At 43.4% G+C, this 14,713-nt stretch overlaps 2 protein-coding genes across 4 annotated transcripts in view; one reads left to right on the top strand and one right to left on the bottom strand.

The window, feature by feature from the left end:
• Window positions 1-387: 387 nt before the first annotated feature.
• On the bottom strand, window positions 388-7,261 carry CCDC127 (coiled-coil domain containing 127). 2 transcript variants are annotated; one of them, XM_066375289.1, is made up of 3 exons: window positions 7,211-7,261; window positions 5,842-5,972; window positions 388-2,035 (listed from the first exon to the last, which is right to left on the bottom strand). In XM_066375289.1, the coding sequence occupies exons 2-3, from the start codon at window positions 5,960-5,962 to the stop codon at window positions 1,374-1,376; spliced, it is 783 nt and encodes a 260-aa protein (XP_066231386.1). In that variant the 5' UTR covers window positions 5,963-5,972; window positions 7,211-7,261; the 3' UTR covers window positions 388-1,373. The 2 variants fall into 2 exon arrangements, with proteins under 2 accessions (XP_066231386.1, XP_066231379.1); XM_066375282.1 differs by lacking the exon at window positions 7,211-7,261 and adding an exon at window positions 7,029-7,121.
• A 75-nt stretch (window positions 7,262-7,336) lies between these two features.
• Window positions 7,337-14,713, top strand: part of SDHA (succinate dehydrogenase complex flavoprotein subunit A) — a 35,339-nt gene continuing 27,962 nt past the window's right edge. The window contains exon 1 of one of the 2 annotated variants that reach the window (XM_066375269.1): window positions 7,337-7,494. In XM_066375269.1, the coding sequence (XP_066231366.1) occupies window positions 7,432-7,494 (63 nt within the window). In that variant the 5' untranslated portion in view covers window positions 7,337-7,431. The remainder of the gene's footprint in view (window positions 7,495-14,713) is intronic. The other variant, XM_066375259.1, reaches the window with a different exon arrangement.

Here is a 14,713-nt window from a genome sequence, read left to right as displayed (position 1 = left end):
CATCTCATGTGTTGCCCCAGCTCATTGATGGGGATTAAGTGGCCTGGGAGGGGACTCTAGGGCTGTACCTGATCTCCTCACCTCACCCCATGTGCTTTCTCTTTATTAAACCTTAGCTATGAGCACAACTCTGCTGTCATCAAACCTAGGCCTGGTCTAGGGGCCCCTGGACAGAAGTTACCTGGACCCAGAGGGCAGTAACATTAATACGTAGGTTTGGGGTTAGGATTACTCAGGTGATGTGCATACAGCATAGTAAAAGCTGATTCGTACTAACTTTGTGAAAAATAGGGCCATAGGTGCCTGCGTACCTTTAGTTTGGGCAAAAATTGAGATAATCTATGTGAAAACATTTTGTAGAGTAAAAAATCACACACATAAGTGGTATCTTTTAAATTACAGGTATCTTTTATTATGTGTTATCACTAATCAATAATATCTGTTTATTGAATACAAACACAAGCCAAATTCCAAAAACACAATAGGGCAGCAAGTGGATACAAGAAACTCTTTGTTCTCTTTGGTGGGAGAGATCTTTAAAACAATATAAAAACTCGATACTATTACTAACTTTCCTATAACCATCTATTAGGCATTTCTACCCATTATCTAATAACTTCTAAGTATAATTTTAGAAGAAAGAAAAATAATTCGAGGAAGAAACAGAAGCTATTTGGGGAGTGTTAGAACCTAACAGGAGACTATAGTGAGGATCACTATTATGTTTGACTTTTTTTTTTTTCTTTTTCCCTTTCAGAGACAGAGAGAGTCAGAGAGTGGGACAGATAGGGACAGACAGACAGGAACAGAGAGAGACGAGAAGCATCAATCATCAGCCTTTCGTTATGGCACCTTTGTTGTTCATTGATTGCTTTCTCACACGTGCCTTGACCGCGAGTCCACAGCAAAATGAGCAACCCCTTGCTCAAGCCAGTGACCTTGGGTCCAAGCTGGTGAGCTTTTTTGCTCAAACCAGATGAGCCTGAGCTCAAGCTGGTGACCTTGGGGTCTCGAACCCGGGTCCTCCGCATCCCAGTCCGACACTCCATCCACTTCGCCACCACCTGTCCAGGCATGTTTGACTTTCTTAAAAACAATTTTACCCTAGAGCTAAGATATAAGGTTATAGTCTCTGCTTAATAAATGGCTGACAGCTTAAAAAATGCTTCTGAGGAACAGCTTCCTTATTACCTGTGGAGGGGAGGAAATTCTTTGTCTGCTGAGGACTGCCGTCTCGCTCAGGGCGGGCTGGAAGGCCACTCTGAACGTGTGACCACAACACAGGCAGCACTGAAGGAGGAAAAAAGAAAATATGATAATGCCACAATGGCAGTCTGACCTTGCGTCATTAAAAGTTTTATTTCTTTCTTGTCTTACTCTTCTAGTATGGCTTTCTCAATTTTCTTAAACTTTTTCAGTTCAACAATTAGTTCCCAGTACTTGAGATACAGCCACATGAGTTTCCCATTTTGGCGTTTGTTGGTGTTCCAGACATCACCACAATAGGTATCATGCTTAAATATGTCGGTCAAGCCAGCTGCCATTTCTAGGTCAACAGCAACTGGGTCAGTGGATGCTCGGACCAGTAAGTTCTTCTCTATTTCCAGTCGCTTGGTGCGAGGGAGAACCAGGCTGCAGTAGATACTCTGTCTTTCTGAAAGAGCACCTTCAAACTCTTTCAGCAGAAGCCGGGCTCTCCTCTGCCAGTCTTCTTCCTTTTCCAGGCAGTTCAGATACGTGCTTCTCAAGGGCTGCAACTGTCTCTTTTCTTGCATGACCTGAGCCCGTTCCTGTTCCAGAAGCTTCTTTTCTTCCACCAGCTTGCGTCCCTGAGAGATAAGGGCTTCTCGATAACTAGTCGTTCTGTTTTGTTCCTTTTCAAGTTCCAAAGACAACTGAGCCACAGCACGTTGATTTTCTGAGATCATGGTGTGGTACTTGGCTTCGAGATCCCGCTGGAAAGCAGCCGTTCTCTGACGGTATGCTTCTCTCTCTTTTTCTATTTCTTTCTGGGACTCCCTAGACCAAATCCAACCTGACGTGAATAAATTGAGGGAGAAAAACACACACAATGAAAAGCTAGAGCTGAAGTTCTAAAATGTTTAAAGAAAATGTTATAGCAGCTAAGACAGCATTTCAATACATTTTTCAGTCCTGAGGTACAAAAAAGATGACATTTTGTATGAAATTAAATAATATGCAAAGTTCTTAAATCAGATAAGGGCTCCTAAAAGATGCCTAGACAGGCTTTAGCTAGAGTCCCCCTTCCAGTCTTCTATTTTTCCCTGGCTGAGAAAACCCCACTGCTTTCTTTTGCCCTCAAACCTATACCAGCCATGATGCCCCACATATTACTGGCAGGTTTAAAAATTAAGGTGGGTTGGCCCTGGCCGGTTGGCTCAGTGGTAGAGCGTCGGCCTGGCGTGCAGGAGTCCTGGGTTCGATTCCCGGCCAGGGCACACAGGAGAAGTGCCCATCTGCTTCTCCACCCCTCCCCTTCTCCTTCCTCTCTGTCTCTCTCTTCCCCTCCCACAGCCAAGGCTCCATTGGAGCAAAGTTGGCCCGGGCGCTGAGGATGGCTCTGTGGCCTCCTCCTCAGGAGCTAGAACGGCTCTGGTTGCAACGGAGCGACACCCCAGATGGGCAGAGCATTGCTCTCTGGTGGGCGTGCCAGGTGGATCCCGGTCGGGCGCATGCGGGAGTCTGTCTGCCTCCCCGTTTCCAACTTCAGAAAAATACAAAAAAAAAAAAAAAATTAAGATGGATTACTTTTTGAAAATAATTAATATGGGTATACTTCAAATGCTGGTTACAGTATTTGAAGTTGGCCAGGTTACAGTAAATTTCAAAACGTGGCCAGCTTGGCCTGGTCATCACCAGTAAACAACTGAAGTCCTCGATGTTTGCTTGTTATAACAGAGAAACATAAACATAAGGCGGTGGAATGAGAAGTTCAACGTCAAGACATGGTATCAATGGGCCAGAGGCCCAGTGGGGACCCTGGATTTCTACTTCTGCCTGGGAGTAAGGAGGCAGCAACACCCTTCTCCTACCAGAGCAAGAAGCCAGCCAAAAACTCTGAATAAAAACCACTCTCATAACATAACACCCAAAATACCCAGGTTTCAACTGAAAGTCACTTTTCCTACCAAGAATCAAAAAGATCTCAAATTGACTAAAAAAAAAGATAATCAGTAGTTGCCAATGTTGAAGTGGCAGAGAGGTTAGTGTTATCTGATAAAGTAAGGCAGCCATCAGAATAGAAAATCTAAGCAAAGAAATAGAAAATTTCAGTAAAAAACTCCAGAAGATTTAGAAATGGGAATTTTAGAACTAAATACAGTAACAAATAAAATATTAGGATGCTGAAATACGTGTGAAGAGAGAACCTTGCCAAAGGGGTGAAATACTCGATATATCCCTTATAAACAGATGAAAATACTTAACAAAATATTAGTAAATATAATTATACAATATGTAAAAAGGATTATACAATATGATAAAGCAGGGATTATTCCAAATATGTAAGAGTGGACCATTATTCAAAAATCAATCAGTGAAATCCAATAGATTAGTAGGCTGAAGTATAATCAAATGACAATATCAATTGATGCAGAAAAACATTTAACAAAAGTCAACGCCCATTCATGATGAAAACCTAGAGAAGCAGGAATCAAGGGAGTTTCCTTGCCTTGATACAGGACATCTATGAAAAACTACAGCTCTGCTGTACTTAATGGTGAAAAGGCTGAAAGTTTTTCCTGTAAGATCAGAAACTATTCAACAGAGTCCTAGAAGTTTCAGCCAGTGAAGAAAGCAAGAAAGGGACACAAAAGGCAGACTGGAAACAGAGAAATAAAACCCAAGTCTCAGATCTTATACAAAAAATTAACTCAAAATGGATCACTCTATTTTTGTTAAAATGTAAAAATAAAACTTGAGAAAATACGAGAGAATCTTCAGGATCTAAGGCTAAAGAGAGTTCTCAGACTTGACATGAAAAGCATGACTCGTAAAAGTAAATATTAATAAATTGGACTTCATCAAAATTAAAACTTTTGCTCTGCAAAATAAACATTCCATTAAGAGAATGAAAAGACAAACTATAGACTGGGAGAAGATGTCTGCAGACCAGATAGCCAGAAAGTAGTAGCCTCTGGAATATAGTAAAAACACAATCGGCATTAAAAAAACTACCCAATTAGGAAATGGCTGAAAGACAGAAACCGAGGTTTCATGGAAGAGGATACACTGATGGCATGAAAGTCATGAAAAAGATGCTCCACATCACTAACCATAAGGAAAATGCAAGTTAAAACCCCAGTGGGCTATCACTATACCCCTACAAGAATGGGTGAAGCAGAAACAATAGTGACCACACCAGATGCTGGCGAGGACACCAAGAAACTAGATCATCACTCACACACTCCTGGTGAGATCATAAAATAGTACAGCCACTCAGGAAAAAATGTTTGCACTTTCTTTAACATCAACTCCATGAAGGCTGACAAGAGTTTGTGGTTTTTACGACTCAGGGATGAGCGCAATGACTGCTTCTAAATCCAGCCTCAAGGCATTGACATTTAGCTCACCAGCCTGCCATCTTGCAAAGCATTACTTAACACTTGGAAAGACTACTTGTTGCCTGTGGCTAGGGTGCTGAACTTGGTGAGTGAATCAAACAGTTTAACATTACAATTACTAATGTAATAATTAGTTTTGATACTAGGAGAGGCCCTGACGTGACTTTCATTTTCTGTTTGTTTTTCAGACTCATCTCTAGCTTTTATAGCCTTTCATAATAACCTTTACTTTTGAAGTTCTTGCCCTGGGACTTGATGCTTTCTGTCCCTGAGAAGGGTTGAGGAATATTTTTTATTTTTTCTTCTTAGGTTATCTTGCTTTGGTAACGTGATCAGGGAAGACTTTTAATTCCATCCCTAAAAGGATTCTCTGAAAAATGTGCAATTACATGGTTGAGAAATTATATTGCAACATAAGGGTGTTAACTAGACCACTAGCATAGTGTAAAAGTAAAGGCAGATAAATGAGATTGATAAAGTCTACTCTGATCAGTCTCCATCCACTTCCTCTGTGTAAACTCACGGACCTGAGAAATCCAGGCGCGGAAAAGCCGTTCCATAACAAGTATCACTGCAAACAGAGCGCGGCTTTTGCTTTTCTTCCATTCAGTTCCGCATTTTCTCAGATTCTTTAGTGCCATGCCAGAACCATGGGATATGACCAAAATATAAAACCAGCTCCCAAACATCAGAAAATTTATCATGTTTTGAGGGATGTAAGCTAAAGGATGGAATAATTACAATTGACCTGTGACTAATAATTTCCCCAATGTGGTGCAAAGTTACTTCGAAAGAGAGAATTTCTGGCCAGGCTGAGCAGGTTTCATGGATGAAGTCTCCCAAAGACTGATTTCTAAACATCACACTGACATCCACAACTGGTTTTCTTTTAGGCCCATTTTATTCTCTCCCTACTCCCACCCCCTCAGTCCTTATGAGGGCAACTGAAGCAAAGGAACCTCCTTCAGAGCACTGAAGCCTTGAAAGGGAGACAACAATTATTAAAACCTATTTCACATAAACTGATCCTAAATATATTGTCTTATTTCACCCTCATAACACATCAAGGTAATTCTAATTTGCCACCTCCCATGGACAGGGAAACTGAGGCTCAGAGAGTCAAGTAATTTGCCCATGACACACCATTTGGGATAAAACTCAGATGTACACTTGCATCTGTCAGGTCCCAAAGCATGAGGTTTTTGGGCTTCACACTATCAGACCAGAAAATGCAAATCTTAGGAAGACTGTGACTTACGAAAAGCAGCCAGTCCCAGCATGGGAACCAACAAGGCATAATTCCATTTGCTTCCATCACCTGCATCATTCCTGGAATTAGGCCGGATATTCCAATTTGGGGGGTCATTTAAGTTATTCATGAAGATATACCTTGAAATAAATAATAAAACCATTAACCATACAAAACTAAAATACATCTGTCACAACTTTATCATCTACGTGGCTCACAGGAATCCCTTTTACTTCCCTTTTAAAATTTTTTATTCAGACTGTGTGTTGCACATCACTGATCTTTATGGGATCAAAAGAAGAAAACAGTAAGACCTCAGATAAAAGCAGCTCACAGTATAGTGGGGACAGAGATGTGTCTCAATGACTGAAATAATGAGAACAAGGAAACTTCTTTAGTATAAAAATGTTTAAAAATTGTGGTGGTCCATTAACGCATACAATAGGAAGGTGTGAAACACTGGCTGCTTTAGGAAAGGTGACAGGCATTGAGGGGCTGATGCCCAGGCTGCGGTCTCACGTTAATATGCGTTCACCACTTCGCTAAGTGCCTGCACGAGGCTGGACATTTTCATAACCTATAGTTTTGGCCTGTTTCTACGTGACTGATGGTGACACATCATACAGGCTGATGACAAAAGAAACAGTTATGGGTCATGTAAGAAAAACGAAAGTCAACTCAAATTTGAAAAAAAATCTTAATGGATTTTTCAATAGACACTTGTCTATTGAAAAAAAACCTAAAATTCTAATTGGCAATAATGAACTACCAAAAGTTATGGCTCAGGACTTAATGTTACGTAGTTTGTGGTACCTACGGAATAAAAACGTTATCTGAAAGTACTAAACTGCATGCGTTGCAAAGGACACGTGGGAAGTGTGATGTTCACTCCCTCTGGGCCTGAGGAAACATGTAATTCCAATAAAAGCAACACAGCCCTACATAAAGACTTATGTTAGGCGCAAATATATTTTTCATGGTCTTATTTACTAGTAGCAAAAATTTGGAAACAACCTAAATGTCAATCAAATGAGAAGGGTCTCTTGTAAACTTACTCATAATTCAAAATTACGTTGCACACAATTGCACCACAAAAACATCTTAATAAAGTTATGTGAAAATAGGGATGATGATTACACTACTGACTATTGCTATTATTATTCCCACGCCACCTTCTTCCACAAAAGATCTCAGACCTCTCACAACACAGAACGAAAGACAGAATCACCAACAGATGACAACAAGCCCGGAGCCGAACAGGAACCCGGCCAGGTCGATAACCCGCTCAACCGCGGGAGCTTCCGCAGGACGATCCCGGCCTGCCTGGGAACACAGCCAGATCTCCAGCCCACCGAGCGCGCTGACGCCCTCAACCTACCCACTTGCTGGGAGCGCGAAAGCACCGCGCCACAGTACACGGCCGGCCGCGAGTCCTCTCGGCGCAGGCGCAGTCCCCCTACACAACCCTCCCCCCCTCCCCCCAGGTCGCGTCTAGGTGCGCAGGCGCGGTTTCTCTTCCAGCCGCGACCCGGGTCGCGGCGAGGTGCGCAAGCGCGGTCCGGCGCGGGGACTGGTGGGACTACTCTGAGGAATTTAGACATGTCGGGGGTCCGGGTTGTGTCGGGGCTGCTGCGCTCCAGACGCCTGGCGCTAACCAGGGCGGTGAGTCGGCACTGCAGGCCGGGCTGAGGCCGGGTCGGGCCGGGCTGGACTGGGCCTGTCTGGGGCGGGGCAGGCGGTGGCCGAGGAGGGGACATGATCCCCGCAAGTCAGAGCACAGCAGACGCCGGGTCTCGGCGACCCGGTCTCTGATGTGGGTGGGGTGCGGACGGCCTGCGGGTCAGAGCATGGAGGACCTACGGGGTCGCAGGAGAGGGCGGCGCCGTCCGGGCAGCCTCCGGATTTCTCCCAAAGCCGGCCGGGCCTCGTCCCGGTGAAGGTCACGCTCCCGCGAACCTTCCCGGCACCTCCGTTCGTTTGGGCTTGGATGCCCCGTGGGCCAAGGTCGCCCGGCCTCCGCTCCCGACACATGAACATGAAGAGGAGGCGAGTCTGCCCAAGGTCACGCCAGCAGGTAGCGGCCTGTGGGTACCCTAAACGGCCGAAAAACGGGTGGAAGCAGGACCGTGACTTAATGCGCCGCAGGGTGGGGCACTCTGCCTACAGTCCACGGGCCCGGGGTCCTGTCTGACCCCTGCAGCCCCGCGGTGGGGCGATGGGACGGCCGAGGCCCCGGCTGACCGGTGGCAGGATGGGGTTCGAGCGTGTGTCACCCAGCCCGGCTCTGTCGTTGCTGCCCACGGTGGGATAAGTTGGAACGCTAACATCTGCAGCTCAGCTTGCCTTGCAACTCTGCAAAAACGGGCCTTCTTTCCAGAAAGCATAGTTGTGTGTCCTCACCGAGGCCTGGTAACTAAGTTTAGGCCCTTTATTTTGGGTTTGTATGATGGCCTTTGTGCACACTTTTAAAAAGCAGACGGACCTCTGGTGGCGCAGTGGGTAAAGCTGAGATCGCCCGTTGGAAACCCTGAGCTTGCCTGGTCAAGGCACAGATGGGAGTTGATGCTTCCTGCCCCCCACTCCTCTTTCTAAAGTGAGTAAATAAAATCTAAACAAATAAACTTTAAAAATATGCCTGACTTATGGTGGCACAATGGATAAAACATCAACCTGAAACAGCTGAGGTCGTGGGTTTGAAACCCTGGGCTTGTCTGGTCAAGGCACAGACGAAAGTTTATGCTTCCTGCTGCTCCTCCCCTTCTTTCTCTTTCTCTCTCTCTCTCAAATGAATAAGTAAAGTCTTTAAAAAGAATCAGACGAAGAATTTCAACACACTGACTGCAAAACCATGTTTGGGAGAGAACGCGGGGAGTTAGTTTTCCTGCATTAGCTATGAGTGGAGGATGTATGTTCCTCTGCATGCTTTCTTGAGCCATCGGTGCTGGGTTGTTTGTCAGAGGTACTCTTTACAAGCATATTTTCATAATCGATCTTTTATGGTTTTCTTTAAGCGCACTAAATTTAGAAGATTTAGGTATTTGTTTCTTTTAAATGAACTCGTTCAGCCACCTACTTAGTAATATAATTAGACCATAAAAGTTCCAGTAGGAACCAAGGCATTCAACAGTATTTTTTTTTTAATTGAATTTAGAGAGAGAGGAAGACAGAGATAGACAGGAACATCTGTTCCTGTATGTGTCCTGACTGGGGATTGAACCAGCAACCTCTGCACTTCCAGAGGATGCTAACCAGCCGAAATATCTGGTCAGGGTGGCATTCAACAGTACTGATATGATTTATGCCTATAGTTATACCTGCAGTTTTCTCCTTGAAATGTATATACTAAAAATTACATTAAATATGAGAGGTTTTAGTTAGCCATCCCATCCTACCAACACGGGAAAGCATTTTAAATGCTGTAATGGGCTTCCTGAGCAGAGGGTTCCCCCACCCACACCCCATTTTGGACCCTAAGACATAATTAGGTAGGGAGGCCAGGTGAAGTCCAGCAGTTAATGGAGTATTTTTAGTCAGCCAAACATGAGCAAACTTGAAGTGCTTTCTACTTGTTAGATGAAATGACAGATTGGTAGCTGGTGGTAATTGGAAAAGCGCCTAATATGCCTGTCCTCAACTTGGATGATACCCAAGCATTCCTGTGCTTAAGACTAAGACCCCCTCTAGCCTGTGGAACTCCCTTCACCCACTGACTACCTTTTGTCAGTTTATGAAAACAAAAGTTGTCTTTTATCCAGACTGAACTAGAATTCTGGCTCTGAGCTTATAGCTGAAAGTGAGAGTAAGGTTCTAAGCACAAGAGGTCAGAGTGTGTATACCTGTGGTATTCACTTGATTAGAAGCAATCTCGGTCCAGTCAGGCACTAGCTGACAGTGCTTTATCTACATTTTCTCCTTGAACCTTCACTACTGTGTTTCGGTAGTGCTAAACATGATGGCGAGATATAGTAAAATTGAACAAGGTAGGCTGTACAAAGATGGTCTTGGTTTTTAAAATCTTTTTATCTTTTTTGACAGAGAAAGAGTCAGAGAGGGATAGACAGACAGGAAGGGACAGAGACGAGAAGTATCAATTCTTTGTTGCAGCACCTTAGTCGTTCATTGATTGCTTTCTCATATGTGCCTTGACCGGAGGCTACAGCAGACCGAGTAACCCCTTGCTCAAGCTGGTGAGCTTTTTGCTCAAGCCAGATGAGCCCATGCTCAAGCTGGCGACCTCAGGGTCTCGAGCCTGGGTCCTCTGTGTCCCAGTCCAACACTCTATCCACTGCGCCACCGCTTAGTCAGGCTAAACTTTTTATCTTTATGAAGATAGGTTTTCCTGTGGGAATTAATTTTGCCTATGGAAATTTCCTGTGAAAATTAAATATAGTTCAGGCAGTATATTTATTGGAAATTAAGATTGGCAAGAACAAAAGGATCAATTTGACAAAACAGAAAACGAAATTTATGATGCCAATTGAAAAATGTCCACAGAAAGTAGATGATGAGGATAATTTGAATAAAACCCATACAGTTTTATCTCATTTTGTACAATTCTGTGGTGTTTCCAAGTAATTTAATATTTTAAGCTACTTTCAAGTTAAAAAATTATCAAAACTATTTTGCTTTTATTTCCTTCCCAATTGCCCTAATGCAGTGATACAGTTTGCAGCTGCTCCTAAGTAGCTTAATGAAAGGAAAAGTAAAACCAAGGACCTTAAATAATTGTTGGTTAACTGCTCACTTTATATGAATTTGTTGTGAAACTCGAGGTTCATGCAGATGTGGCTATAACAAGGTAGTTTTATTTACTGCAGCAAGTAAAGAAGAGGAGATTCTATCCAAAGCTCTGCCTACCCAAAGGAAGGCTTAGCCATCCCTTATATACACTGTTTGGTCAATTACATGTAGATTCCTTTTTAAAGGTTGCTGCATTTATCCAAATTGCTGTATTTATTCCTTGATTGTTCATGGAGTTTGTTGACTCATCCAACCTATCTTCAATTCTTTGTTGCAGCACCTTAGTCGTTCAATATTACTGGAAGGAAGAGGGGAGCAGGAAGCATCAACTCCTATATGTGCCTTGATCTGGCAAGCCCAGGGTTTCAAACCCGTGACCTCAGCGTTTCAGTTCGTTTTATCCACTGTGCCACCCCAGGTCTGGCATGTGCTGTATTTTAACATTTAGGAAGAAATAACAAAACATCCCAGACCTTAAGAGCCGTGTCATATCTAATTTCTTTTTTCTTTTTTTGTATGTTTTATTCTGAATATGTTTTTTTTTTCTTCCGTAGCAGACAGAGAGAGTCAGAGAGAGGAACAGATAGGGACAGACAGACAGGAAGGGAGAGAGATGAGAAACATCAATTCTTTGTTGCAATTCCTTAGTTGTTCATTGATTGATCTCTCATATGTGCCTTGACTGGGGGGCTACAGCAGACTGAGTGACCCCTTGCTCGAGCCAGTGACCTTGGGCTCAAGCTAGTGAGCCCTGCTTAAACCTGATGAGCCCGCGTTCAAGCTGGCGACCTCCAGGTCTGGAACCTGGGTCCTCTGCGTCCCAGTCCTCCCAGTCCGACGCTTTGTCTACTGCGCCACCGCCTGGTCAGGCCTGAATATGTTTTAATGGTGTATCTAGAATTACATTGTTTTACTTCTTGGGATAATAAGAGTGCCGAAGGATCGCATAGAGTTTTGTATTGTGTTTGATGTTTTCCCTGGTTCACTCAAATAATTATGGCTTGGTTTTGAAAAATAACCTGTATATTCATCTTAATTTGAAGTTCCAGAGATCCCAGGGGTCTTTAGATAGTAGGAAAAATACAGGATCTTGAGCTAGCCAGGCAGACCTGAGTCCAGAGCTCAGGTACTTTGATTAGACTCAGTTTCTCTGTGGGGTTAATGAGGATTCTATGATATAATGTGTAAACCTATGTGTGTGCTCATCCGAGCCAGGACCCACAGCTTGCAGCCTGTGCTTAGCAACCTTATGAACTATATTATAACCTTGTCAGTTGTATTTCAAGCAACCCTGTTTTAAACATCTTTAAACTTTTTTTTTTTTTTTTTTTGTATTTTTCTGAAGCTGGAAACGGGGAGAGTCAGTCAGACAGACTCCCGCATGCGCCCGACCAGGATCCACCCGGCACGCCCACCAGGGGCGAAGCTCTGCCCACCAGGGGGCGCTGCTCTGCCCCTCCGGGGCGTCGCTCTGCTGCGACCAGAGCCACTCTAGCACCTGGGGCAGAGGCCAAGGAGCCACCACCCCCAGTGCCCAGGCCATCTGTGCTCCAATGGAGCCTTGGCTGCAGGAGGGGAAGAGAGAGACAGAGAGGAAGGAGGGGGGGGGGGTGGAGAAGCAAATGGGCGCTTCTCCTATGTGCCCTGGCCGGGAATCGAACCCGGGTCCCCCTCACGCCAGGCCGACGCTCTACCGCTGAGCCAACCGGCCAGGGCCAACATCTTTAAACTTTTAATGAAAATAATTACACATAGTTATAAAAAAGTCAATGTGTAGAAAGCCTTATAAATGAAATATAAGATCCCCTTTTCCCCAATGGAACCAATTCTGAATTGTTTCTGATATTGACCTCCGTTTCTCTAGCTAATATGCAGGTGTATTTTAATTCATTTTAGTAATGGACTTTTGCTGGTAAGTAAGGATTTAGTTTACTTAAAACATTTACTTCTCACATCTTCAGTCTTCCAAGTATAGTTATGCAACCACTTTTAGATTCTCTCTTGGCTACTTTTGTAATTGTATAGATTGTATTTACAAATAGTTTCTTGTTCAAGATCATAGGTGTATTGGATGAGGACTCCCCACTTTGCTATATTGATAGCAGTATCTCTATCTTTCTCTTTACTTTGTTCTTTATACCTCCTAATTCAGTCACCTGTACTTTTATGCTATTAAAAGGTCAGAGTGTTCCTTTTAGTAGTACCTTAGGTAGATTTCCCCATTCTTTATGTTACCCTGTTAGAAAATGTTTGATGGTTTCTCTTCAAAAACATTATATTAGTAAGTGACACAAAATTAGTTTATCTCAAGACAGAAATTGGGCTACAATTGGACTCTCCAAACTCTATAATCACCCCCCAATCAGATTTAGATACAAAAATTAGTGTTACTGTTTTCCCCAGGGAAACAGTGTGATCATTTATTAAAGATTTTATTTATAGTAGCTGCCCCTTCTGTGGTGTGTGTATGTGTGTGTTTATTCAACATGAACATCCAAACAAGAAATAAATACTTGGGAAATCTCACTGTTCTATTTTAATTTGATTACAAAATGTACTGCTTTTATTGGTACTATTACTCATATTTATATTGTACTTCATAAAATATTCAAGAACATTTATATTAAAATTTTTTTCAATGACAATTCTTTGTTAAAATATGATTTTACCATTCAAAAAATTAAATTGGCCTGACCAGGTGGTGGCGCAGTGGATAGAGCGTTGGACTGGGATGTGGAGGACCCAGGTTTGAAACCCTGAGGTCGCCAGCTTGAGTGCAGGCTCATCCGGCTTGAGCGCAGACTTACCAGCTTGAGCGCAGCAGGGTCGCTGGCTTGAGTGTGGGATCATAGACGTGACCCCATGGTCACTGGCTTGAGCCAAAGGTCGCTGGCTTGAACACGGGGTCACTCTCTCTGCTATAAACAACACCCCCCCCCCCCCGCCCCGCTCTCGTCAAAGCACATATGAGAAAATAGTCAATGAACAACTAAGGTGCTTCAACAAAGAATTGTTGTTTCTCATCTCTCTCTCTTCCTGTCCCTAAATGTCCCTCTCTATGATTCTGTCTCTTTCACACACACAAAAAAATTAAATTGGAGAGGAATATTTGTTCTTTTTAATTCATTTTTTCAAAGAAACTAAATTGGCTTATGTCAACAAAAACAAATGTACTTAAAAATAAATTGGCGCCTGACCTGTGGTGGCGCAGTGGATACAGCGTCGACCTGGAACATGGAGTCACTGGTTCAAATCCCTTTTGCTTGGTCAAGGCACATACAGGGAGCAACTACTATGAGTTGATGCTTCCTGTTTCTCCCCCCCTCTTTCCTTCTATCTCTCTCCCCCCTCTCTCTAAAAATTAATAAATAAATAAAAATTTAAAAATAAATAAATAAATAAATTGGGGAGTTAGGTTGAATGATGGGATAACCTGGACATGTTTTCTTTGAATATATGTACCCTGATTTATTGATGTCACCCCATTAAAATTAATAAAAATTTATTTATAAAAAAATAAATAAATTGGGTAGTTAAAGAATATTGCTCTTATCAGTTCAGCTTTACTTAAAAATCCAAGAAACTACTTTGTAATTGGAGCTATTAAAATAAAACAAAATTTTGTGCCAGTCGTCAGTCAGACTCAGAGTTAGAAGGAGCTTTAAAAGTAGGAATCACTTCTGACCTTTCTTCACCAGTGGTCAAATCCTCTAACTGGCCCTGGCTGGTTGGCTCAGTGGTAGAGCATTGGCCTGGCATGTGGAAGTCCCAGGTTCAGTTCCCAGCCAGGGCACACAGGAGAAGCACCCATCTGCTTCTCCACCTCTCCCCCTCTCTTTTCTCTCTCTCTCTCTCTTCCCCTTCTGCAGCCAAGGCTCCATTGGAGCAAGGTTGGCCTGGGCGCTGAGGATGGCTCCATGGCCTCTGCCTCAGGCACCAGAATGGCGCCAGTTGCAGCAGAGCAATGCCCCTGATGGGCCGAGCATCGCTCCCTGGTGGGCATGCCAGGTGGATCCCTGTTGGGCTTATGCAGGAGTCTCTGTCTGCTCCCCCCACCCCCACTTCTCACTTCAAAAAAATACAAAAAAACAAACCTCTAACCCAGGCTTGAATCCTTTCATCTTATGGGGAAGTCCATTTA

Source organism: Saccopteryx leptura, chromosome 1 (assembly GCF_036850995.1).
Source record: "Saccopteryx leptura isolate mSacLep1 chromosome 1, mSacLep1_pri_phased_curated, whole genome shotgun sequence".
NCBI lineage: Eukaryota > Metazoa > Chordata > Mammalia > Chiroptera > Emballonuridae > Saccopteryx > Saccopteryx leptura.
This window is presented reverse-complemented; position numbering and strand designations above follow the sequence as displayed.

What these genes read in the sequence shown, in the direction of transcription:
- CCDC127 (XM_066375289.1), bottom strand. Translation starts at nt 5,962, where the DNA reads ATGAATAACTTAAATGACCCCCCAAATTGGAATATCCGGCCTAATTCC. An exon ending in GCTGGGACTGGCTGCTTTTC is followed by an intron (nt 2,036 to 5,841) that starts GTAAGTCACAGT and finishes TATTCACGTCAG; the next exon opens with GTTGGATTTGGTCTAGGGAG.